Source organism: Rhineura floridana, chromosome 18 (genome assembly GCF_030035675.1).
Source record: "Rhineura floridana isolate rRhiFlo1 chromosome 18, rRhiFlo1.hap2, whole genome shotgun sequence".
Taxonomy (NCBI): domain Eukaryota; kingdom Metazoa; phylum Chordata; class Lepidosauria; order Squamata; family Rhineuridae; genus Rhineura; species Rhineura floridana.
Window position 1 is genome coordinate 13,626,841 of NC_084497.1, and position 26,348 is coordinate 13,653,188.

Below are 26,348 nucleotides of genomic sequence, written 5' to 3' on the forward strand. Positions count from 1 at the left end.
CCGTGCTGGCGACCGCTGCCCTGACTTGGCTCCCACCAGCTGCTTGGTACTACAGCTCAGCCAGCATTGACAATGTTCACGGATGACCGAGTTGTAGTCCAGCCTCCTCTGGAGAGCACCAGGCTGGGGAATGCTCTCTCTGTCCCACTGAGCCGTAGTTCAGTGGTGGAGCATCTGCACTGCAGGCAGAAGGTCACAGGTCCAGTTCCCTCTATTTCCAGGTAAGGCTGGGAATGTCCCCTGCTGGAAACTCTGAGAGCTGCTGCCAGCCAGCGTAGCCAGGCCTGAGCTGGAGGGACCCAGTGGTCTGACTCAGGCTATGCTATGTTTGCTTATCCTCTTGCAAACGGCACCCTGGGTGTTTGGGAAGTCTTTGCTTGCTCCTCGCCTGGAGACAGCGCACCTTGGTCTCCTTTTGCTGGGACGCAGGCAAAGGTAGAGCCGAGCGATTTAAGTGACCTCTTTTGTCTGCTTGCTGCAGGGAGGTGTGAAGACATGACGGACGTGCAAACCCAGAGCGAGAGGTGCCACGCCCAGCGCCGGAAGGTCCCACGTTGTCTTTACGTTCTGTAGCGCCACAAGCCTTTGGCGTTGGAAACCCTTTCTTGCCCCTTGGGTGGCTGGCGGTGCGCCACCAGCTCAACCGGACGTGGGTGCGAAGACAAAGCACACCATCCCGCAAGCACAGAGCCCACACCTAGGCAGCCCGGCAGCCGGCACAGCGATGTGGGCAAAGTGTGTGTGTGTGTACAAGGCCTGTGCGCATGTGGCAACTGTGCACATCAGTGCTTGGGTTCGAGTGTGGAAGAGGCAGCCTGACAGTGGAGACGAGAGGCCGCTGCGCCCAGCAACGGCTGTTGGCGCATGCAAGGACTTCACAGGACTTTGTCCCCTAAACCCCTTTCTTTGCCTGCACAGAACCCTCGTGTGCTGCACCCAGACTCTGCGGGAGTAAGAGTCAGACAGACTGCACTCCCTTTGACAAGGACCTGCGGGGCAGGGTGGGGCTGTCCTTCCAAAACAATGCACTTTGGAATGTTATCTTGTACAGTGCCCAGATACATGGGCATTAACAGGACTACCGTGGGACATTTTTAACCCAGTTTCCTCCCTCTGCCTTGCTAATTAACAGAGAAGTTCTCCTGTGCAAACCTTGAAAATAATGAGAGTTTTTGCATGGTGCTGCTGGGCAGGGAGGGCCCCACTATTCGACAGAGTGAGGCAGCTGCCTCGGGGTCAATGCCAGAGGGGGTAGCAGACCCCCACACTTCCCTCTGGGCCGCCTGAGCTAGCCTGCTGCCCTCAGGTACAGTGGGGGATATTGTCCCATTGCCAGTATTGAAGTAAGATCCACCTGCTGGCAGACAAATGCCTTGGGCCAGCCCAGTGGGTCAGATGGGTGTCTCTCACTGCTCCAGCCCACAGTGGGTCAGATGGGTGTCTCTCACTGCTCCAGCCCACAGTGGGTCAGATGGGTGTCTCTCACTGCTCCAGCCCACAGTGGGTCAGATGGGTGTCTCTCACTGCTCCAGCCCACAGTGGGTCAGATGGGTGTCTCTCACTGCTCCAGCCCACAGTGGGTCAGATTGGTGTCTCTCACTGCTCCAGCCCACAGTGGGTGCCCTCTCTTGGCACATGGCCTGCCTGATTCTGAACATTTGCGTAATGTCTAGGTCAAGGAAGCAAAATCTGAATGGAGACGCTAGCTCTCTTTTTCTGCGCCTGCAGACAGCTCATACAGTGGTGGAGGCCCTTGTGGCATTGCCAGGTTCCCGGGTGTAGTTGGGGGGCGGGGAATTCCGTGTGGATCTGTACTAATTAGAAAGTTCAGAGGTGGGGGCTTTCACCTTCGTACCATTGGTTGTCTTGTGGATGCAATAACCAGGATGGCTGCCATCTCTTGCAAGGTGTGCTGCTGCATCCAAGGGTGTCTTTACATCAAATTATGCAAAGGGCATCATTTGTTCAACTCGTGGCTTTTCCTGGGGAGGGCATGCAAACGGCTGATGTTGCCTTTGGCTTGCACCCAGGAAAGTGACCTGAGTATACCATGGGAGCCCTGCCAACTTGGTGGCAATAGCCCAAACTGGTTGCAAGGCCCTGAGTCCTGGGCAGAAGTGCCCTCCCCCATCTTTGCCCTTGCTTTGCGGAGCTGCACGAGGAGGGAGCCAGAATGTTGAGAAGGAGAGAAGAAGTGGAAAGTCTTGTTCACATGCAGGGGAATCTGAGCGCTGGGGTAGGAACAAGAAGGGTGCTTGTGAGCCAAGGCGATGGAGACAGGGAATGTCTGGGCAGCTGGAAGGGTTGGAGCCAAGTGGCCACTTTGGGAGCCGGCAGAAGCAGGCGCAAGCCAGGAAGCTGGGAAAACGAGAGCCCGAGGAGGGGGGTGCCTAGACTGGTGCCATGTTCAAAAGAGCCTGCCCCATCTGCAGGGGGCATCGGAGGCCCATGACTTGCGTCCGAATGCCTCTGGGCAAGGGTCTCACCAGGCCTCACTCCTCAGCCCTGCCCTGTTATTCTATGCTTGGGAAACCTTGCAGCAAAACGGCCCCTTCCCACCCCGACTACTTGGGAGGCGGGGGCGAGAGGGGGGAGTTTTGTTAGCTGTTCCTGGCTGTTAAACCAGTAATAAGCCTGTTGGCATTGGAGGTGTCACAATGGAGAGCAGAGTCTGCAAGGGGAAAAAGAGAGAGACCTCCCCCCCCCATCTGTTTTCATGTGAAAGATTTAGCCAGCTGGTGTATTTGTGCATGTGTGTTTTCAAGTTGCATATTTATTAAGCTTAACCCTCCCCGTTGCATCTGGCTCCACTCTGACCCCCCATGCAGCTATCTGTGTCCTCCCACTAGGGAGGTGAGGAAGCATTCATAGGCCAGGTCCTTTTATACCACTTCATGTACTGATAGTTGTGACACACACACACCCCGCCTGCCCGCAGCCTCCTGATATTAGGCAGATGCGTCGGTTGTAGCTGCCCTTCTCATGCTCATGTCACTGTTCCGTGCCATCAGCATAATGGATGAACCATTAAACACAGGCCAGATCTCCCAATTGGTGTTTTCTGTCTTTTGAGGGTCAGCAAGGGAGGTTGGTTGCCGGGGGGGGGGGAGGTGGAGAGATAAACGTTCTGTGTGGAATAACCGCTTGCCTTATTTGTTTTTGTTTTCCCACAATGCACAATCATTTACGGAACTCTCTGCTGCAGGAAGTGGCTTTGAAAAGGATTTGGACAAATTCACAAAAGGGGAGAGTGTGTCTGTCTGTCAATGGCTCCTGCCATTATGGCTGTATAGAACCTCCATATTCAGAGGCAGTGGCATGCACTGAGTGCCAGTTACTGAGGGGGGAGGGGGAGATAACTGAAGGCTGTTGTGTTCGTGTCCTGCTTGTGGGCTTCCCAGAGGCATCTAGCTGGCCACTGTGAGAAAGAGGGATGAGATGCCCAAATCCAGCAGGGGCTATTCTCCTGCACTAGAAGGTGACAGGAAGAGGCCCAGGGGTAAAAAAAAGGTAAAGGTGTCCCCACACTTGTAGTGCGAGTCGTTTCTGACTCTTAGGGTGACGTCTTGCGACATTTACTAGGCAGACCGTATATATGGGGTGGGATTGCCAGTTCCTTCCCCAGCCTTTCTTTATCCCCCAGCATATGCCGGGTACTCATTTTACTGACCATGGATGGAAAGCTGAGTGGACCTCAACCCCTTTTACCGGAGATTCGACTTCCTCCTTCCGTTGGAATCGAACTCCGGCCATGAGCAGAGCTTCAGCCGCGTTACCGCTGCTTACCACTCTGCGCCACGGAGGCCCAGGGGTAGAGGTGTGTAAAGGGGGATGTCCACTGGGATGGCCTTATCCTGTCACTGCCATGCCTGGTGCTTTTCCACAGCAGGAGCGGGATGCCTTTTTCAGCCGAGGGCCACATTTCCTCATGGGCAACCAGCCGGGGGCCGCATGCCAGGGGAGGGCAGGGCAGAGCAACCAGTGCTTGCTCCATCCTATTTTGGCAAATGTGAGGCCTTGGCCCCCTTTCAGGAGACATTTGAGGAGGGGATGGAACAAGGCCAGAGGTGTAGCCTGGGGAGAGTCTGAAGGTCTGGATAGAAAGGTGTGCTGGGCAGGCCACAGGCCTGTGGGCCTGAGGTTCCTTGGCCCTGTTTCTTGTTTAAAAGCTGCTTAAAAGTCCTGGAAAGGTTGCCACCTTTTTCTTTCAAAGACACTCCCACTGTTGATGGAAGCAGCTGCAAATAGCACAAGAGCTTGCGGGGGGGGGAATGGGCAACCTTGATTGTGCAATATAGTACAGTCATTCCAACTAAGTATTGCAGTAATTTGCATAACACAGTCTTTCAAGGAAATTCCTTCTCAGCAAGGTCCTTTGTAGTTTACCGAATAAACTCAACCTGAAAAAAAGGTTTCCCTTTTATTTCCCCCCCTTGCTACAGACCAAAGAACTCGTAAATGTGTTGCCCTAAATTGGATGATGAGTCAGGGTGCCTGGGCACAGAGAGCCAGAAGGTGTAGAGCTTAAACCTGGGATTGCTCAGCTGCGTCTTGCTACTCCCATCACTAAGGCTTCACTCAGCCGTGGATTTCCCTCCAGTTTTGAAAAGATTACTTTGAACTGTGCATTCTTAAGCGCACATTTCCTTCCTCCCACAGTGGTTTTGCCTTAAAACGCCTGAGTGGTGCGTGTCTGCCTTTCTTTCTCACCCACCAGCTGGGTGAAATGGTCGGGGCACCCCGTGCCTTGCGCTGCTTCTTCGTCGCTTTGCTTGCCCAGGGCCTGCATTTTGCTTAGCAGAATGTTCCGTGGTGTCCTGGCAATTTCCCGTGCTCCCAATAATGCTTCTTCTGGGGAGTCCAGCGTAATGAGCTTGTGATCTCAGCCCTGAAGGATGAGGTGCCAGGTGCTTGCCCCTGCTGTGGTAAGTAGGCAAATGTTGAAAAGGGTAAATTTCATGTTAGGGGGTCACTAGGAAGGGGACTGAAATTAAAACTGCCAAGATCATAATACCACCATGTCTGCACACTGCTCTGGTTGCCGCAGTTCCAAAAGAGTTCTGTGGAGATGAAAAAGGTTCAAGAAAGGGCAATGAAAGTGATCCAGGGGTTGGAGCAACTGCTTTGTGAGGAAAGGTTGTCACATTCATTGAGGCTTTTTAGTTGGCACAAAGGTGAGTCGGGAGACATGACTGAGGTGTATAAACTGGCGTGGAGAAAGTCACTAGAAGTCTCTCTGCCCATTCTACTAGACCCCAACGCGGGTCATCCATGAATCCAAATGATGGTGGGAGATGCAAGGCAGACAAAAAGAAGTCCTTTTTTTTGTACAGTGCATAGCTAAACCATGGAATTTGCTACCCCAACATGTGGTGAGGGCTACCAGCTTGGATGGCTTTAAAGAGACACATTATTGGAGGAGATTATGGCTATCAGTGGCTGCTAACCATGGTGGCTAAGCATCAGAGGTGGGTGCCTGGTTCCTGGGAATCATGAGTGGGAAGCAGGCTGTTGCACTCAGGTCCTGCTTGCAGGCTTCCCAAAGACATCGGGTTGCCTACTGGGAGAACGGGATTATGCCGGACTTTATTGAGCCTGGTGGTTTTATGAAAGACAGCAAAATGACAAAATGTTCCGAGTTACCTTAACTGACTTGGGGCTTGCCAGTTGGCCAGAATTGTCTCAGCTTGCCCTACTCCTTGAGGTGCAGAAAGGCACAGTTACAGGGGGTGGTGAACAGTTGGCAAACCAAGTCACACAGATGTGGAGAATGGGAAATTTGGGGGCCCACTGAAACAACCGGGGATGTGTTTGTGCTGTAAAATATCTTTAAAATGAAGAGATTGAAAAGCATGGGGAAGTAAAAAGGTCTTCACTTAGAGCTGGAAATACAATGATTTGGGTGCCAAGTGAGCCTCTCTGGGGGGGACACTCTATAGCTGAGGTGCCACCACTGACAAGACCCTCTTTCTTGTAGCTATTTGGCAAGAGGAGATAGAAAAGGGCCTCAAAGAAAGATCTTAAGGTATTTTGGGGAACAAGCAATCTGAGCAACCTATTCCTGTGCCTACAGGCAGATTCTGTCTCTGGCCGTGTTGCCAGCCCCCCAGCCCCCATATGACTTCTGTGCCTTTAACAGTTCCATGGTAGACTGACATTCAACAGTTATAGTGCTTCCAACATGGGGCTGCATGTATATAACTTCCAAGCAACCTGTTTCTGTGCCACCAGGTAGATTCTGTGCCTGGCAGTGGAGACTTTCCACCCAGTATGACTTCCAACTTGAAGTTGCAGCAGCGGGGAGAAAAGTGCTCCTTTGAGAGGACGGTGTGGGGGGAAGAGTCTGGGACAGTTTCTATTAGGCCTTATGTCAAATTGCACTGAATTGTTTTTATTTATAAGATTTGTAACCATCTCATAAAAACGTATCAGGCTGGAATACAATAAAATCATTAAAACCTCATAAAATTATAAAATAAAATGTGAAACAAATAGCCAAATTCATCAAATCAGTTCTCTAAAAATGCTTGGCAGAACAAAAAGAAAGTTTTCAGCAGACAACAAAATACCAGAATTGTAGGTACTTGTCAGATGTCAATTCACTTAAAAGCAGAAATTAAATGAATATAAGATAATTGTGGGAGAGTCAGGCGGGCTTCTTCAGGTGTTCATGGTGACTGAGCCAGTGTGTAAGAGACAAGGAGGTCCTGGGCTAGCAGCCATTCTCAGTGCATTCCTTCTTGTAAATACTTGTGATGTGAAGGCAGTTCCTTGATTCTGTGCAAGGAGGCAGACTGTAAGGTGCTTAAGCTATTCAGAGCAGAGATTCTCCAGCTGTGATGTGTAGGCCACCGGTAGTATTGACTTTATTGCTTAGCCATAGGCCATCACATAATCAGAACAAGTTTTACAGTAAAATGTTTGACACTTAAAATCTGATACCAAGTTATCTCTATTAAAACCCGCGTCCCATTACGTGTCATTACGAGAGTGTTAAAATTCATTCAACCATAAAACCATAAAATAAAATGTCCTGAGAGTAATGCTTTCCTTCAGGACTCAATTTATAACGGTAAATGTTCACCCCTTAACTTCGCCCATCTATTATTTACAGTCTCTAACTTGAGCTTTGCACGGATCTTTTGAGCGGCCAAGGCAAACAGCGAAACCCTATATGTTATAGAAGAGTCCGTATCGGACATAAGGTGATATATTTTGTGATGGTCCTGCACTAAGTGTGGATGAGCCAGCAGGTCTTTTAGGTACTTGGCTCGTGGATGGGAGTACAGTGGGCAGGCCAATAAGTAATGGGGCAGATCTTCCACCTCCAATGCACCACATATACAAAAGCGCTGGTGCCAAGGTGTTTGGGAATAGTGGCCGTCCATTACTGCATTTGGTATGGTTTGGAAACGTAATGCTGTAAAGGCCTGCCTGAGTTTTACTGATGTAGGTTGAGCCAAATATGTTGCTGTAAGAGCATCATGTTTATATATTTATGATAGCCAATCTATCAATGTAGGCTCCAGACTGAATAATTGCGGCAAGAATATCTGTACTTGGCCATGCATTTAATTGATTCCCCCCCCCCTCCCCTGAGATTGGAGATCATGGTCATTTTGACAAGGGCTGGATTATCAAACAAGCTAGCAAGGCTACAGCCTAGGGCAGAATACCAAATCTGTACTCACATGGGAAATGTTTGACAGCATCAACATTCTCAGAGGGGAAGTTGAGGGGGTATTAATGTCAGCACTGGTTGCGCCTGTAGTGATGCACAACTTGTCCTGCTTCATCTAGGAGGTTTTACCAGAAAAGGGCAAACTGAACCATTACAGGACTGGTCTGAGGTTATGGGGATTTTTTTCTAGGATGGCTAGTTGAATACTGAAGATGTGGAGGAGGAGACAGGAGGGGAGAGACGGACAGTATGCAGAAATATCAGGCCCATCAGCATGTGTGTGTGTGTGTTGGGGGTGGCATAAAAAGATCAAGGCAGGTTAGGTCACTGTCAAGTATATTTATGCATCTGAAGGAGGAGGGACACTTCTGTCCTTTGGCAGAGGACTCTTGAGGTGGCTTTCAGATGATGTGGACAGCTCAGTGGTCCTGGAGGAAAGCATTTTTTTTATATCATTATGACTGTTTGAGTACCAGTTGCTAGCAGGGACATACAATGCAGCAGGCGAGGACGGCTTCCTTTAGTGCCCTCCTTCTGGGTGGACTGGGTGATGGATTTCTGGAGTGATCAAAGCAGGGCTCTTATGTTCTTAATAGAGGAGAAAGCTCTCTCTCTCTCTCTCTCTCACCCCCCCAGCTACTCCATATATATTTTGCCCAAGTCTTCTCCCACAAGAGGAAAAGAAGAACAAGCAAGCCACTTGGCTGTTTAAAATGAGTTTTAGGTATTTATTCAAGAGATTTGTTAGCCACTATTCAAAACAGTCTTTCTCATGGTGGCTTACAGCTTTTGAAGCAATGTAAGCTAAGTTCAAATCTCCAGGGCAACTGAATTCTGTCACAAGGGTGCTAAAGGTCATTGTGGATGTTATTTCATAAATGAATGAGTGTGTTGAGGAAATGCTTATCAAATGTGCAAAAGCTGGGGTGGAAAGGTAAAGAGGACAGTTTTCAGAGGGATAGCCAGGATAGTCTTTCATATGCCACCAGACTCGTTGCTTTTGCATCAACTGACTAACAAATTATTATGGCATAAGCTTTCATGGACCACAGTCCTTGGAATGGACATTAGTCCATGAAAGCTCACGCCAGAACCACTCAGCCATTAAAATGCCACAAGACCCTTTGTTGTTTTTAGCATAGATGACAGAACCAAGAATCTTGACAGGCAGGAAACTGGGCTGGTGTAAAAAAAGATGAAATTCAATTGAAATAAAAGTGAAGTCCTGCATATCTTATATATAACATGAGGACCTTCACATGAGGACTTATGAAAAGGCTGTAGGTGTCTCAGCTGAATACAAACTGAGTGTGAGCCAGCCATGTGCTATGGCTGCTAAAAAGGCTAATTATGTATTTCTTACATTTATTTCCCTCCCGTTCCTTTATCAAGGAACTCAAGACAGCATACATGTGGTTCCCAAGCAGTCTCCCATCCAGGCATCGACCAGACCCAGACCTGCGGTGGCCTCATGTGCCTTCAGACCATTGCCTAGACCGGCCTTTCCCAACTAGTGGGCCATCAGGTGTTGTTGGACCACAACTCCCATCAGCTTCAGCCAGCATTGCCAATGGTCAGGAAAGATGGGAATTGTGGTCCAACAACATCTGGTGGCCCACTAGTTGGAAAAGGCTGGCCTGGGACAACCTCAGTGCAATCTTAACTTCTCCAGCAGAGAACCTTCTCTACTGAAGTAGGTTTCTCACATGATTTTAGAACCCTGGAAGAACAGTGTTCTCAGTCATTTGGGGAGCTTCTTCCAGTAGATCAGGCTCCCGTCCCCAGAAGTTCAGCCTGCACAACGGGGAGGAGGAAAGCTGTGGGAATGGGAACATACAGGAGGAGTCAGGGCCATCAGGCTTACCTATGTTCTTTCCCTCAGGTGAGGGTAACTGCAGACAGGAGAAGAGGTGGTGGCAAGAGATGGGACAGGGCTAGAGGCCTACTCTGCTCTGCACAGTTCAGGTTGTATCAATCCTGAGTCCTACTCAGAGTAGACCCATTGACCGGCATGACTAACTTAGATTTATTAATTTCAATGGGTCTACCTTAAGTAGGACCAGCATTGGGTAGTGTGTTCAAATCTGGGTACCAGGAGGACATTGAGAAACTGAAGCATGTCCAGTGAGGGCGACTATGAAGAACAGTAGAAAGAGCCGGGAATGTTTAGTCTGGAGAAGTATATTGAGGGAGACATAACAGCCTTCCGATATCTGTCATGCAGAATGGCTTGGCTCTCTGTTGCCCCAGATGGTTGGAATCTGCAGGAAAACAGATTTCGGCTAAACCTTAGGAGAAATTTCCTAGGGTATAGCAAGCCATCAACAGTGGAACCGAGATTGCCTCTGGAGGTGGTGGACTCCTCTTTGCTGGAGGTATTTAAGAGGAGGCTGGACGGCCATCCGTCAGGGATGCTGTGGTTGCATCCTGCATTGCGGACCCTGCAGTGAACCATGGGGTTGGACTAGATGACCTCCAAGGTCACTTCAAACATTATGATTCTCTTATTCTACCCTGAGATTCAATTTCTTTCTCAGGCAGAAACGTCATAACCTGGCAGTGCAGTTTCTGGGAAGAGTGAGTTTCCAGGAAGGTGACTGATGCAGAGTGATGCTTCCAGGAAAGGTCGAGGCTCTTTTTATGAGAGCTACATCTGTAGCCTCCTTGCTCTTTCTCAGCAATCTCAGTTTGTGGTTGCAGCTCCCCCAAGGCTGCAGCGCAGATTCTGCGTGCTGAGGTTTTCTTGTGGCTTGTTGATGCTCATTCTCTCTAAACCAGCCTATGCCAACTTGGTGCCCTCCAGATGCACTTGGACTCCAACCCCCATCATCACCATTGCAGTCCCAGGCTGTTGAACATCTTGAAGGCACCAGCTTGTGGAAGACTGGTCCAACCTCTCCAAATTCCCCTAGCGAGAGACTTCTACGAAGGGGGCACCATTGAGGGGGATGGACGCCTGAGATGTCCCTCAAGCTTTGCTGTCACTGGCTATTTGAGATGGGCAAATAGTCCAGCCACGGCTTGGCAAATCGAACTCTTCCTTTTTGAGGAGGGGGCTAAAATGCCATTTTTAAATCTGTCAACTGCTGCTGTGGTTGAAGCCGAGGGGACAGATCCTTAACAAGGTTTGAACGGCTTTAGAAGGGGTTTAGACAAACTCACCTGTGCAGTGGTGGCTCCATGTTGTTTGGCCAGTGGACTCCATTCCGGGTTTTAGCCTGATCTTTCAAGGAGCTGTCCAAGGTGCTGAAAGCTTGACCATTCAGAGTGAAACCCGGAGTGGATTCCACTGCCCCACTGATACTATGAATCGCTGTTAGCCACGATGACTGTATATTACCCCAGAAGCAAAGGCAGGATGACTCCCAGTGTCAGTTGCTGGGGGGAGAGGGGGACTATAGCGCTCATCTCCTGCATGGGGGCTTCCCACTGGGGCACCTGGTTGGCCACTGTGAGAACAGGATGCTGGACTTGAAGGTCCTTTGGCTGATCCAGCAGGATTCTCTTATGTTCTCATGGGTGCTCTTAGAAATAAGTATTGAAATAATAAGTGTAATTTTACCATTCACACACTCTCACACACTTCTGTCTTTGAGCAAAAAACCGATGACGACACATGCCGGGCTGCGATCCTTGGCAAAAGTCCCCCAGAACTTACTCTTCTGAGTACATATACTTGGGACCAGGACTACCAGACGGTCCCTGGTTTCTGATGTGTGTGGGAGCTAGCTGTGATTACTTAGTGAGCGTGTGCAGAGTGCCCACTATCAATCGATTTATGATTCCTTGTTTTTTCCAAAACTCTGCTAGGGATGTCCGTCTAGCTCAGTACAGCCCATAGTGACATTCAGAGGCTCTCCAGAGTTTTAGGCAGGATCTTTCACAGCCCTATTTGGAGATCTTGGGGTTTGAACCAGGGACCTTCCACATGCAAAGCAGCTGCTCTGCCACTGTGTCGTGGCCCCTTCCTCTATTCTTGGATTCAAAACTGATTTGGGGACTGTCTCCCTCTGCGCCTGCTCAGCTCCCATCAGCAGTGCAAACTCTTGTGGCCCAAGAAGGAACACGGTTAGTATTGACCTCAAATGTCTCAAGGTATTTTTTCAGGTTACAGTAGACAAGACCATTGCTTATGGGAGTCCAACTGCTGGAGTTCATTTGGACTGCAGAGATGCAGCCCAAGGGTGAAGGTGATGGCAGAGGGAGAATGCGGCAGCTAGCGGTGTCATTCTTTGCACATCATGCTGTGGGGTACGCTTCTTTCACAAATGTTATCAGAACATCCTTGCAACACCCACACAGCCAGTGTGACATTTCGCTGGGGCTTAATCAGCATTGAACGGGGGACGAGTCACGGAAAGCTGCCTGTGCAGGCAATGGGCGGCATTTCCCCTGTAATATCAGATAAGGCAAGAGCGAGAAACTTTGAAAAATTACCAGCCCTTCAAAACTGCAGAGCTGCGAGAGGAAGCATGATTCCTATCTGTTGCTCCACCTGCAAAATGAGCAACGTCATACTCTCTAAAAACCTCCCAGATGAAAGTGTGGGAACGTTCTTGTATTGGCCCCCTTCTCTTACCAAGAAGCACATTGCTGAAGGTCCTACCCCAAGGATGGGGGACCAGCTGCCCTCCAGATGTTGATGGGCTCCAGCCCCCATCAGCCCCAGCTGGCATGGCCAACAGTCAGGAATGATGGTGGGAGTTGTAGCCGACCCTCTGCTGCCCAGTCAGCTGCACACTGGGCTCATTGACTCTGGAGCAGCCTGCCTTCTAGGGCTGAGCACTAGATCCGGCCAAATCTGCGACGCTGAGCTGCATCAGGCAGATTCAGATTGGCTTGGGCTCTGGCTGAGGCAGCTCTGGATCACCCTGGCTCAGATCAGGCCCCAAAGCAGATGGGAGCCCTGTGCACAGCCCTGTTGTCCGTACTGATTTCAGAGTGAAGGAGATGTTTTGTCCTTTGGCTGATATAGTCAGAATATAAACCGAATGAATGTAGCAGGGAGCCTTTTTCAGACTAAGGGCCACATTCCCTTATGGGGAACCTTCTGGGGGCCACATGCTAGTGGTGGGCAAGGCCAGAGGCAGAAAAAATGGGTGGGACCCAAGGAACAAAATGGGGAAGCAACAGATGTGACTTACCTTTGTGCTGGAGGCAACATTTGAGCCATGGCAAAGTCAAGAGTTTTCCCTACATACACGCCCCCCCTCCACTCTCAGTCTACGCAAGCAAGAGGCATTGGATGTGGCCTCTTGGCCTGAGGTTTCCCACGCCTGCCTGACAAAGTAGCCCTATTCACCACTTTGCCTTCTGGGTGAAATCAGCATGCAGCATGATTCTGTCAGTATGTTACATAAACACATTGCACTATTTTTCTGTATTTATCGTTTTTGATTAAGTGGTCTATATATTATTCAAGCCAGCCTCCCCTCCCCGTGGCCATCTTCCTCTCCATGGCTGATTGCCTGCAATTGCCACCCCCCCTCCCCGCAGTGTAGAATCCTGCCATAGCTGGACAGGCCCCCCCTGCCACTGTTGGTGCTCGCTCCCCACTAACTTGTGGAAGGCAATGGAGATGGCAACGGGCTGGTGTGTGTGTGTATGGGTGTGGCTAGCACACTCATCCCCGAGCATAAGGGTTTGACCCACATCACAAATGCCTGAATAGGGCTCATGTCATCGGGTGTTCAAAATAAACTCGCCAGCTCCAGAGGGTGAAAAGGTAGCCAGCCTTCCCACTCCCAGCCTGCCCCAGCAATCCATGGAAAAGGGTCTATACCGAGAGAGAGAGAGAGAGAGAGAGAGAACTCTGGCAGCTCACATGGCTGTAACAAGGCACTCCCCAAAGGCAAAAATATGGAATTGGGACAGCGCCTTACCAGGTGTAGCAACCGGAAAACATATCTGGAAGATGAAGCACAAGGCAACATGCAATGACTGAGCATGATTCACTGGAGGAGCTGCCCCAGCAAGCCTGGTTGAAATGCATGGGAGCTCCACTTGTGTGCAAGGCTGCTCTTGAGGGGTCATATACAGAAGGGGGTTGCAGTCCAAGGTGGTTTGAAACTAGCTCTATGCTGAGATCCTGCAGAGCTAAAACAGAGGGCAGGGCACAGATAATAATAATAATAAAATAAAATTTTATTTCTAGGCCGCCTATCTGGCGGGCTTGTTCCTTTCTGTTGCAGGATGAGCTGGAAAAGTACAGGAGTCCTCTTAGGGTTGGGATTCGGCAACCTAGTGTGTACTTCAGTGAGCCACTTCACTGGCTATGGACACATTTGCAGTTGTACTGGTTTCAGTGTGTCTCCAACCTTCATTTTGTGAATCCAGCTTCACACCAGCATCAAAACTGTTTGGTCATCACCGCCATGCTTCCCCCACTGGTGTGTACATGGAGTTAGTACTATACAAAAATGAATTAACCCTTAAAGATGTGTACGGCTGGGGGCAGATTTGTTCATACCATACCCAGACAAAATTGCCTCGTTGCTTCTTAAGGAGGTAGTGTGCCTGTAGCCTTAAGGCAGGGGTGGGGAACCAGATGTGGTTGGGTTCCAACTCCTAACTGCCCTAGACAGCATGGCCAAGGATGATGGGAGTTGTAGTCTAGCAATATCTGGAGGTCCATAGGCTCCCCACTCCTAGCTTAGAGGAAAAACACACACATCAGCAACACCTGGTGGGCAAAGTCTTCCTTCCCATCATACAGGTTTCACTTGTGACATTCACTGTCGCAAGACAAACGTGTGGGGTGACTGTGCAAGCCCAAGCATTCTGGGGCAAGACCGAGTTTCCAGAGCCATTTTAACTGGGTATCAGGCCTGGCCTTGGCACTGAAACTGCCTTGGCCGCCTTGGTGGATAACCAATGCTGGAGAGAGCTGGAGGAGTATGGCCCCCATTAATTCTCCTGGTGCATTTCATTGGTCTTTAACATTCACAGCAGGAAGTGGGCTGAAGCTGCAATCATAACCTCACCTGTGTGTGAATCCCACTGAATTCAGTGCGACTTATTGCTGAGCAGAGATGGGTAGGGTTGCAGCCTCCGGGAACAAAGAACTTCAGCACAAAGTTTGCCATGCAAAATCAACAGACAACACTACTGAAGAAAATAAAAGCAATACATCAAAGAAGATGTAAATAAGTATTTATTTAGGTAGAATGTGCACATTTTAAAAAAAACAAACCAAAAATTTTCATGGCAGAGACCTAAGGCAGAAGGCATTCACAGCAAGCGTCTGTGCCATGATGACAGGAGTTGGGTGGGCAGGCTGAACAAAATCTGCCTGACCGTCCATTTTCACCCCGTTCCTCTGACATCCCTGTGCCGCAGTCAGGCTGCCACCAACCTCCTCTCCACGCTCCCTGGGGCTGCGGCGCCTCCTCCTCTCCATCTTTCGTCTTGCAGGCCTTTATGATGACTCTCTTGACCTCTGCCTGTAGTTCCCACATTCTGGGCAACACGACCAAAAGTGAGGTCATGGGGATGCTCCGGAGGCAGGAGAGGCAGACAAGCCCACCGATGACACCGAAAGGATGCAACCCAGGTAAGGGAGCCTGCCTTCCCTCTGCAGGGAAGGAGAGTGTTCCGTTTGACTTGGATTTCTCCTGGATCTGGTGGCTTGTGCTGCCTGCAGCAGGCAGCAATTCTTCTACCCTGCCCCCATCCTACCCCCACCCCCTGCTGCCCATATTCCTCCTCCTCCTCCCCCCTCACATTTTCTCTGCATTATTTGCTATTGCATTGGGCAGAATTGGCTTCGGGCTCTGCCCTGTCTGGCCTCATTTGCTCTGGGGAAGACCGTCTTGCTAAGTTGAAAAGAGTCTTTCTAGCCATGGTGGCATCTCTGGCCCTCTCCTGGCAGCCTTGCCCAGAAGGCCTTGCTCTGAAGCCCCCTTGGCCCTTTCTCCGAGGAAGGCAAGTCTGGGAGGAGCTGAAGGAGGGGCAGCAGCAAAAAGCTCAGCCCCACCCTGTCGCTGTCTGCCCAGGCTAATAATGAAGTGAGTGAAGGGCCTGGGGGCGTGGGGACCAATTTGCTGCACCACCTAATGGCCTTATTCAGCTTCATTATTGGACCAACCCTGATCTGGGGCAGGCAGGATCTCCCAGCTTGAATTCATGTCCAAACCTCGTTGCCCTCATTTGCCATCTTGTTGTATTTAGAAGAAATTTACCTGACAGATCAGTGCGATTGGTTTAGGCTGAACCTCCTCATATGGTCAGTTTGCTCCATCTTATAGAATACATTGCCCCATTCAGTTACTGCAAAAGTATACACAAATCTGCAGTCCTTCAAATGCCTTTGAGTACTGTAAACCCATGAAACATAGTGGGACTTTCTTGTGAGTAGGCATGCACAGGATTCCACTGAAAGCATTGTTTGTGTCACCTAAAGATTATCATTTTCAAAATTTCAGAACTTGTTATGAATTAGGAGGCTGCTGGCATCCAGTCCTAAAGCAGCTCTATTAAGTTAGATTTTATGTATCCTATGTTTACATTTATAATTCATTTCCCCCACCAAAGGCACCTTAAAAGTAGCTTTCAACAAAATGGCAAGACAGATTAACACTTCACTGAAGCCGGAGTGGCCCATTATGGACTCCAAGTCCCATCAGCCTTAGCCAGCATTGCCAACAATCAGGGATGATGGGAGCGGCAGTCTAACACTGCTAGCGGGCTGTACTGAGCCCCTCTTGCATTAAAAGCACACAAGCCTCATCTGGTTTCTAGATGTTTGATTCGCAAAGACTCAATCCTGGTGGAAAGGTGAATAGTCACGTTGTTACTAAGGAGCTCAGCCTCGCTGCCATGTTAAGGATGCCCCTAGCACCTTGGCTTCCGAAAACACCAGTCATCCTTCCCCTTTGTATGTGACTTACCATTGGATGAGGTGGAAAGCAGGAACAAGTCTGCTGGGACCAACACATTGGCCCTGTCCAAGGGTTCTCAACTGCACAGGGAGCCTGCTCTGTACAGGTAAGCTCCCCATGCAATTAAGACGTTAAATTGCAGACATTTAACCTGTTTTGGCTCCAGCACAGGGGGGAGGAAGGCTGCAGGAGCAGTGATGGGAGTCCTTGGAGAGTGATTTTAGAAAAGGAAAAGGGATATTGCAAGTGCATGTCCATTTTCCTCAGTGCTGTGTTGGAGAGGATTGCACTGAGTCAACAAATAATCCTCAATGCACCTTCTGAGGCCCCCTCTCTGCTTTTCAGTCACAGCCATGATGTAAGTGCAGGCAATCTGATATGCTTAACATTAGTGCATCTCTTGAGTAGAAAAACAACCTGCAAACTTGTATCACCTCAATAAAAGAGCCAAGGACTTGGCATGTAAAAAAAGTGAAAGCTGGACATTCTAGGAAAAGCTTGAAGGAGCCACGTGGCTACATCCTTGGTGAGTGAAGGCTCACTGGAAATTTCAGCTTTAACCTGAATTTATTTCTTGTGGCACATGATTGATTTTCTTGAGGTACCCAAGCTGTTCACTTCTGAAATGGTTTATGGCTTTATAAAATGTACAATTGGATGCGTTTGCTTTGCAGGTGGATTTTGGCTGCGGACATGCACAGGCTCCAGGACGGAGTGCTGTGAGCGGTGCAAATATTGTGATGGTGAGAATCTGGGGAGTTAGGCAGAGGGAGGCTTTGCACCCTACATGAATGAAGCATGGAAGAGGAGGAGTCCACTGGTTCAAGATTCTCTTCTTACGCTTCCTGAATCAAACCCCCAAAGATGCTTGATTGACTATGCAGTAAAAGTAAAATGTTTAATCCAGAACAATATAAGCTGAAGACGGTGAGGGACTGCACACCTGATGAAGACACAGAGTGTGGGTGTATGGCTGGCCACTTCCAGGTGAAGGAGCCCAATTCTCAGAACGGGGAGAACTTCAAATGCGAGAAATGCAAAGACTGTTCATCTCTGAATCAGCAAACACAGCAGAATTGTGAGTATCCCAAGGTGCTTGGTATCAGCTTTTGAGTGAATAATTCCCAAATAAGACATAAATTGAGTCTCCTGATAGCTGAAGGCAGCTCTCTTCACAGCAGAACTGCCTGCTTCATCGCTGCTGTTATGTCACGCTCTGGCCTTGCCTCCTCCCACTTACTTTGCTGGTGTTGGGTGTTTCTGCTGCCTCTGGGCATCAGATGCATTTGGACAGTTCAAAGTCAACATGGAATCACCTGCCCCCTTGCTCAGAGGCTTAGTGGAGGCAGCCAGCCAGGCAGAGTACAGTTTTCATTGGCATTCTGCCTGCTGCCTGACACAGGAAAGCACATTCATCATGCTGGTGATGAAAATCAGAGACTGATGTCATTAAGACAGATTTCATCCCACCTTCATAAGAGCTGAAAGTTCCCCAGCCATTCTTAGCTTGCCCTGGTCTTGGCTCTTGGGGCCATTGGGGTAGGGCTGGCTGGGGAAGAAATTTGGTTTGGTTCACATTAAAATGTGAAGCAACTTAATTCACACTTCCCAACACAATATGCAAACTGAAATGCAGTGATCCTCCAAAATTCACTTTCTGAATTTTGCAATGCAGTTCCCCAACCAAAAAACATATACAAAAATGCATACATTAGGGGAAAGTGTACATAAAATGTATTATGTACATGTGAAAACGACATGCAAAAATACATTTTATTAGGGGAAATTGCTTGCAAAAATGTGCATATTAAATAAATGTGTCCTAAAATGCTCAAGAATTTTGTGGTGAGGACTTTTTTTAAAAAATGGCAAACTGATGCAAAAACATGAAATCTGAACTTAAGAGTGGAAAAACAGGGAACTGAGAGAAACCACAATTGATGGATCCATCCACCCCTAGTAGTGACAAGCTAGTGACAAAAATGGGCAGTTATTTTGCCCCATTGCTAAGGGGCTTCTCTCTCTTGCAGGCTCAAAAGAGAAGGATGCTCTTTGTGTGGGTTGCCAGCCCAACTTCTGCTGGTCTGGATCAAGCTGCCAGCTGTGCCCAATGTGAGATCTTCTCTGTCATTCTTGACTTGGCAAGTTCTGAGGGAGGGGTGAATGTTGGCGGCTGTTTTTCACTCTGGCTAAAGGCTCCCCAAGAGGTGCAGCCTTCTTCCTTACAAGAGAAAACCAATCTTTCATTTTCCAGTTATCTTTTATTGAAATGCCCTCACCAAGATATGGCATGGAGTACACTCTAGTGGTCCCTTTTTATTAGCATCAGGCCCAGTTACCTGATTCCTTTGTTGAAATATTGTGAGATTTGCTGGCAGTGCCATTCTTTAAGGTTCAGCTCCAACCCCACAGGATCTCTAGAAGTTGAATCTCGGAGCACAGAGTGGACACATCTTGGTCTCTTCCAGACAAACTTTTACTGGGCATTTGTTTGCATGGACATTATACAACATCTGCTCTTTGAGTTTTCATTCTGATTTGGTTGCGTTGCATCAAGTGATTGTTATCCCACACGTTCTGTTGTGTTTCCAACCACTTTCCTTATGCAAAAAGTCCAGGGTTTGGTTCTTTTTGGAAGTGGGTTTGCCTGGATGCCAACTCAAGGCAAATCCAACACAAGAGTGCAAGATCCACCTGGATTTGCTGGTGTATGATTGCGACAGTGTGGAAGTAGCCCCTTGTCCACCGTGCACATCCAAGTCAGTGGCGCCTGCCCATCAATGCTACACATTTAGGCCTGTTTGATCACCAATTGTTAAGGTGATCCAGTCTTTTCAAATACGTTCTTTTGGTGAACTATCCTCTTGACTCTTAAATTATCAGCAGTCAGGGTGTTTAGGGAATAAACCAGTAAGGCTGACACTGTCCTGGTGGTGCCAATGGAGATGGGCAGTGAGAGTTAGAGGAGAATCAGATGTTCCAAACTTTTCAGTATTTTGGTCAAGGGGTGACAGTATATCCCAGTACTAACTTATTTTGTAACTTGCTTTGAGGTGCTTTTTTTTTAAAGTGACAAATAAATGCTAATAAATAAATATTTTGATCCTGTTCTCAGGGACCCTTAAGCTCTCTTTGACATATAGCTCAACACAACCCCAAACGAAACCTTCGTTGGCCTTTGTGTTGAGTTTGTACTCCTACAAATAATCCTACAAATTTGTAATCCTACAGATTCTCTATTCCTCTATCTTCTCCAGTTCCCTCCTCTTGGCTCTGGGGCTTCTAATGTTGGCATATAAGCATCTACACTTTTGTGCCCCTCTCCAAATGTCTCTGGCATTCCTCCATCCCCATGGCCTATTGTCATGTCCTACTCTGCACTCATGGGCCCATTTGGATGACTTGGAATGTTTACAGCGGCCTTCCTGAACTGGGTGACCTCCATGGTTTAGTACTACAACTGCCATCATCCATGACCATCAGTCGTGCTGGCTTGAGCTGATGGGCGTTGGAGTTCAACCTATATAAAAATAGTTCACTCATGAACACTTCATGTATACAGTGATACAGACACAGCTTAAGAAAGCAGAAAGAAGAAACGGACGTTACTTTCAGCCCATAGTTATCAGCTTCTGGCAAGCAGCCCCACACCTTGCTTTCCATGTGGTAATGGAGAATTCAAAAGGCAGCTCAGCAAGAAAAAGGGGAGGGCAAAGCAACAATCAAACAGGAAGCTACATCATAGCAAACCATAGAGCTTCCCTGGGTCTTGCCATACACAGCACTTCTCCCTTTAATTGTACTAAAGCTTGCATAACCCTGAGCCCTAGTGGCAGCATGCGACGTTGCCTACTATTATTCCCAATACTCATTCCTTGGTGTTAAGCACCAACAGCCTGTGATCTGCAGTTCTAGTGGAGCCTGTCCCTTTTGAGGGAGATCAGCTTGTCTAAAGATGCCCCGTTCCAAGTCTAAATCCTTTCTCCTGACACCAATAATTTCTCATCCATTTACTTTATTTATTTATTCAAAATATTTATAAACTGTACTTTCTTGTAAAATATCACAGACTCAAAACACAGAATTACAAATTAAACATTAAACACATCCATAAGAACTGCTTGGCAAAGAATCTCAGAATTGAAAGGCTTGTCTGAATAATACAGGTTTTCTTTAGAAATGTCTTTTTTTAAAAAAAGGAGGGATAACTCCTATTGGCAAGGAGTTCCATAGGGCAGAACCTGCCACATTAAAGGTTCAGCCCCTGGTAAAGGCCAGCCAAACCTCAGGGGCATGTGGGACCACCAAAGATGCCCAATCAGAAGATCTTGGTGATCAAGGCAGAGCAAAAGGAATCAGGTAGTCCTTAAGGGACGTTGGACCCAAGTTATTTAGGGCTTTGTGAGTTAATACAAGAAACTTGAACCTGGCCCAATAGCAGATCGGTAAACCAGCAAACTGGTGCAGGTCTCTCGGCAGCAGGGAAACATGTTGCCAGAAGCCTGCTCCTGTGAGCAGTCTGGCCACTACACTCTGTACCAGCAGAAGCGTCCAGATCAGATACAAGGGCAGACCCACGTAAAGTGCATTACCATGTTGAGTCTTGAGGTTACCCATGTATGTGCCACTGTAGCCAGGCTATCGCTGCCCAGGAACGGGCATACCAGGTGAAGCTGGTACAAGGCACTTTGCAGGTCGCAGAAGTCACTGCATTGAAGCCCATGCACTGACACGTCTCTGCCCTGCCTGCCTGCCTAGTTGCCCCCATGCATGCAGCAGTTGTCATTTCTTCAAGTGCAACTTAGTGAAGGTTCTTCTTTTCAACATCCTGCCCAGAAACTTGTTTTTTTCTTCCAGGACGAGACCACCATACCTCTCAACATTGTTGGTGCTGAGTTCACGTACTTTCCCTGTACTCTCTACACGGCCTGAGATATCCACCACCTTCACCCCAAGCAGGCAAGTCACGATGTGGTCCACATTTCCTTCACAAAGGGATCTCTCCGTATCAGCTAATCACCCAAGGAACGGGCCCTTCAAAAGAGTTTTTTCCCCTTTGTCAGACTCTCTGGAGAGCCAATGTGGCGTAGTGGTTAATGTGTTGGACTACGACCTGGGAGATCAGGGTTTGAATCCCCACATAGCCATGAAGCTCACTGGGTGACCTTGGGCCAGTCACTACCTCTCAGCCTCATGAAAATCCTATTCATAGGGTCGCCATAAGTCGAAATCAACTTGAAGGCAGTACACACACAAAGACTCTCTGAGATCTTAATTCTGCATGACAGCAGGTGGGCCCTCAGCCTGGGAGTGGGATTCTTCTAGCACATTCCTGAGGCCTCACCTACATATTTCTCTGCTTCTGTAGGTCAGTTTCCTTGGTCCCCACTGGAACCAATTCGTTCACTGAGAGCCAGGAGCTCATTTTTGGGGGCACACACGACAACTTCCATCCCTGGGGCAGATAAGTCAGTTGTGCAATATCAGTAAGGGTGCTCAGGGGGTCCCAAATCTGCTGGGGGGAAGGGGGCGGAGCTAAGTGGTGGCAGAAGAGGATGGCAGTGCTGTAGGGGGACCGACCACATGGACCCCCAGGGAAGACGTCAGCCCTGGCACCAGAGGTCAATTCACAGCAAGGCTTCCCTCTGCTTCCCTCCAGAGGCCTCTGCCTCTCTCTTTCTGCCCAGCAGCAGGAATGCAGCAACGGCAAGGTCCCCCTAGCTCACCCTGGAGCTATTTTACCTAAATGACATGCTCTTTTTGTCTTCTAGTGAGAGTCCTGAAACTGACATCTGTGGCAAGGACTGTAAATTTGGTATGTCTCGACAATTCTGGAATACGTGGCTCCTTGGGTTATGAGCTCAGTTTAACATTTATTGGAGGGGTGGGTAATCTCAGGGTTGAGGGCCAGATGTGGCACCCCAGACCACTCTGTCTGGCTCCTGGGACACACCTCACACCAGCCCTATTTGGTGCCCTCCTTGAGTACTTTTGCCCTTATACAAAGGCAACAGTCAGATTACGTTTAGGCATCCACCTCCCCCCTCTATGTGCCAGTTCAGGGGCCAGCCCCTGTCTGTGCAATAAGCAGTGTCACCTCCTAAGTATGGGAGACCCCCTTAGACAAGGCACCCTCCATAAGCCCCCTTCCTCAATGAGTCTTCCTGCTCACTGCAACAGGACCCCCAGCCCTTGCCAGTTGGCCCTCTACTTGGGGTTGGCTGTCAGCAGATGCCCGACCGTGCTGACTGTTGATGTCGACTCTGCTATAAAGGATATTGTAGAGCTGGAAAAGGGCCAGGGGTGGGCAACCAAAATGGTAATTATTTTATGGTGATGGCTACTAGCTTAGATGGCATTTTAAAGGGGGGGTGTTAGATAAATTTATGGAGGATAACATTGATCAATGGCTATTATCCATGACAAATGAGACCTCCGTGTAGGGATGAAAGGATCTGTCAATTTTAGTTGCATTGGTTTTGCATTTTTTCCAATCTTCAGTTCTCCATTTCCAAAATCATCAGGAAAATTCTTTGGCATTTTGGTGCTAATTTCTCCTAGTAAAAACATTTTGTATGCCATTTTGACCAATGTATACATCTTTGCAAGCAATTTCTCCAAATGTAATGCATTTTGATATGTTATTCTTCACTAATATATCCAGTTTCACGTTCATTTTTACCTAAAGTATGCATTTTTTTTTACACATTGGTTGAAGAACTACACTGCAAAATTTGGATAAGTGTTTTGGAAAGTGCAAATCTGATAGATTCAGCTTTAAATGTGAACTGAATTGAAATTTCCCCTCATTTCTGTTTGTGGGTCCGGCTGCCGCTGAATTTCTGTTCCTGGAGAGCACAACTGAGGGGAGGGCCATTGCCTTTCTGCTCTGCTTTCTGGATGCATCTGGTTGGCCTGCTGTGGGGATTGGGATGCTGCCCTAGATGGGCCATTGAGCTGACCCAGCAGGGCTCTTTGTTATGCGACCATGCCCTGTGGTTATGCAATGGTGGGGTGGGGATGTTGGGGGAGTTTGGCCAATGCATCCAAGACCAGGTGTGGGGGACTGGGGGATCTGATGAGCAGGGCCTTTGCATCACTCTTTGGCCTTCTCTTGCATGACTTAGCGATAGGTTTCTGCGGATTCCTGTTGCTGCTGTCAGGAGTCTTCGCTGTGTACTGTATGAGGAGGAGACTCAGGTCACCTGCTGAGGAGAATTCTCCCAGCCTTCCAGACCTCCACAAAGGTAAATCCTCCAATTTCTTTTGAAACAGTAATCCTAAGGTAGAAATGGGACTGGTCCTCAAGTAGAGTGGTGAGGGGGCAGCGGCTGCAGATCAGAATTGTTCCTCCTGAGTCCCCTGGCCATTACCTCTGTTGGACAGCAGAGCTACAAGCCTGCCATTTGTCCCCTACCAAAACTAGCCAGCTGCCCTCAATTGCTTTTAGGACAATGTCCCATTGCCATTGCGAGGTATCATAGAATCATAGAATAGTAGAGTTGGAAGGGGCCCATAAGGCCATCAAGTCCACCCCCCTGCTCAATGCAGAAATCCAAATCAAAGCATTCCCGACAAATGGTTGTCCAGCTGCCTCTTGAAGGCCTCCAGTGTCGGAGAGCCCACTACCTCTCTAGGTAATTGGTTCTATTGTCGTATGGCTCTAACAGTTAGGAAGTTTTTCCTGATATCCAGTCGAAATCTGGCTTCCTGCAACTTGAGCCCATTATTCTGTGTCCTGCACTCTGGGATGATTGAGAAGAGATCCCGGCCCTCCTCTGTGTGACAACCTTTCATGTACTTGTAAGATTCAACTGGCCGGCTTCTGCCCAGGGAATGGGGCGAGGGTGCAATCATGCCCTCTGCTTCAAGCAGCAAAATGTCTTGGGCCAGTCCTGAGTAGGAGAGGGCCCCACTGGGAAGTATCATCCCCTTCACACATAGCACATACAGGAACCTCCAGGAACAGGAACACTCAGCACTGACCACAGTGCTTCAGATGGAGGGCCCAGTCACAAATGCTAATCATCCATATACTGGCACTGTAAGGCAGGCTGTTATAATTATGCCCGTTTTGCTGATGAGGAACTGAGGATGAAAGACTTGTCTAAATCCAGCTAGGGAGGTCATGGAAAAGGCAAAATTTGAATCGTGGGCTGTTTGAATTGTTCCAACAGCTCTCTCTCCCTTAGTTCTGCACCAACATTCAGCTCCTCTTTAGATAACTGCTTCCACTCTGTTCTGACAATCCTGTCCAAATGAAACGGATCTCTGCTTCCTTATCTTTCAAACCTATAATTTCTTTGATGTAGAATGACCAATCTTCGCCCCGACAACCTACCATTCAGCAGAGTGAGCCAGTAGATTTTTAGGTATTGTGAAAGGGCAGCAAAATGTTAACAATTAAAATTGTTGTTATATTTTTATCGCCAGGAAGGGTGCTTGTGGGGGGTTTTTGGCCTCTGATGCCAAAACCATTTGGCTGGCTTCAATAATATTATGCACCTTGGCTTTTTTTTGGGGGGGGGGCTGTCAGGATGGACAGGAACAGGACATGTCAGGACAGGAACCATTGCTGTTCTGTCTCAGTGTCAGCAAAATATCTTAGGCTGGCCCCCTGACCCAAAGGGCTGGGTAGGCCCTTGCCCTGCACTGGTGTTTAAGGGGTGGCGAGAGAGATGCACAATTAACAAGCTGATGTGATTGGCCTAGTAATTCAGGTTGCAGAATTTGATTTGACTGAGCAGAGAATTAGCATTTGTGTGCATGCAAGTAGAACTTTTACATAATTCCTCTGCTTTTTGCTGCTCAGTGCAAAAGTTCTGGCATCTCATGAGATAAACCTCATGACCCAAGTTTTGATTTTTAAATGTAAAAATGTAATGTTCTCAGACTTTCTGAGAAATCCAGGTCTCTTGACTACGTGTGCAGCAAATGTCTGCATCTTTCCTGGTGTGCCTTAAACATTTGGGTATAGAATTTTAGCCCCTTCCCTAATTTGAAGGAGGGGACTAATTCTCCCATCAGTCAAAGAGTAGGACCTGAGTGCCTTTTATGTCTTTAGCTGCATCTGGAGAACACAGACGGAGCCTTGCTGCTAGTAAGCCAGGTCTTGTTTTTGCAGGCACGATGGAGCTAGCCCCTCACCTTCCACTTTCAGAGCCCCCTGCCTCCCTCGTTGAGACAGTCAGGCTGCTGGACAGAGCACCCCCATGCCACAGTTCACTGCAGCAAGGCAGAAACATGTATGCTGTGATCGACACTGTGCCTGTTCGCCGCTGGAAAGAGTTTGTGCGGGGCCTGGGCCTGCGCGACGGCGAGATCGAGTTGGTGGAACTAGAACACTCTCAGTTCCGGGAGCAGCAGTACGAGATGCTGAAGCGCTGGTGCCAGCAGCAGGGTCCATCGACAGACGCCATCTTTGCTGTCCTGGAGAGCATGCAGCTGGGGGGCTGTGCCCAGGAGCTCATGGAGCAGCTTCACCCCAACAATTGGCACCATGGCCCCTGAGACCAAGGCTGGTGGGGCGAGAGAGACCTGGGCTACACCATTTCCTCCCCCCATCTCTCCCCCAGACAGACCTGCTCTTGGAAAAAGCCCAGGGGCAACCTTGATGGGACCAGCAGGGGAATCCAACCCTAAGGAAGGGGCCACCACAACTGGAGGCCTGCTGGTGACCAATTTGCACCCTGAAGGGCAACTGCACCCTGAACTGGCACTCTGGTGGGTTTACATCTTTGATACATGAACGCTCATCGCATTCACACATTATTTTTTTAAAAGGTGTA

General features: G+C 48.7%; 2 protein-coding genes across 7 annotated transcripts in view; both read left to right on the forward strand.

Annotated features, from left to right (window-relative positions):
- PLEKHG5 (pleckstrin homology and RhoGEF domain containing G5) overlaps positions 1 to 3,051 on the forward strand; it is a 98,648-nt gene extending 95,597 nt beyond the window's left edge. For all 6 annotated transcript variants that reach the window (XM_061600765.1, XM_061600766.1, XM_061600764.1 and 3 more), the window contains one exon: positions 482 to 3,051. In XM_061600765.1, the coding sequence (XP_061456749.1) occupies positions 482 to 491 (10 nt within the window). In that variant the 3' untranslated portion in view covers positions 492 to 3,051. The remainder of the gene's footprint in view (positions 1 to 481) is intronic.
- Positions 496 to 26,074, forward strand: TNFRSF25 (TNF receptor superfamily member 25). Its single transcript, XM_061601871.1, has 8 exons — positions 496 to 569; positions 919 to 951; positions 15,130 to 15,233; positions 17,468 to 17,638; positions 18,591 to 18,672; positions 22,332 to 22,375; positions 23,688 to 23,807; positions 25,685 to 26,074. Exons 1-8 carry the CDS (start codon positions 496 to 498, stop codon positions 26,068 to 26,070), a joined length of 1,014 nt encoding a protein of 337 aa, XP_061457855.1. The 3' UTR covers positions 26,071 to 26,074.
- Positions 26,075 to 26,348: the final 274 nt, after the last annotated feature.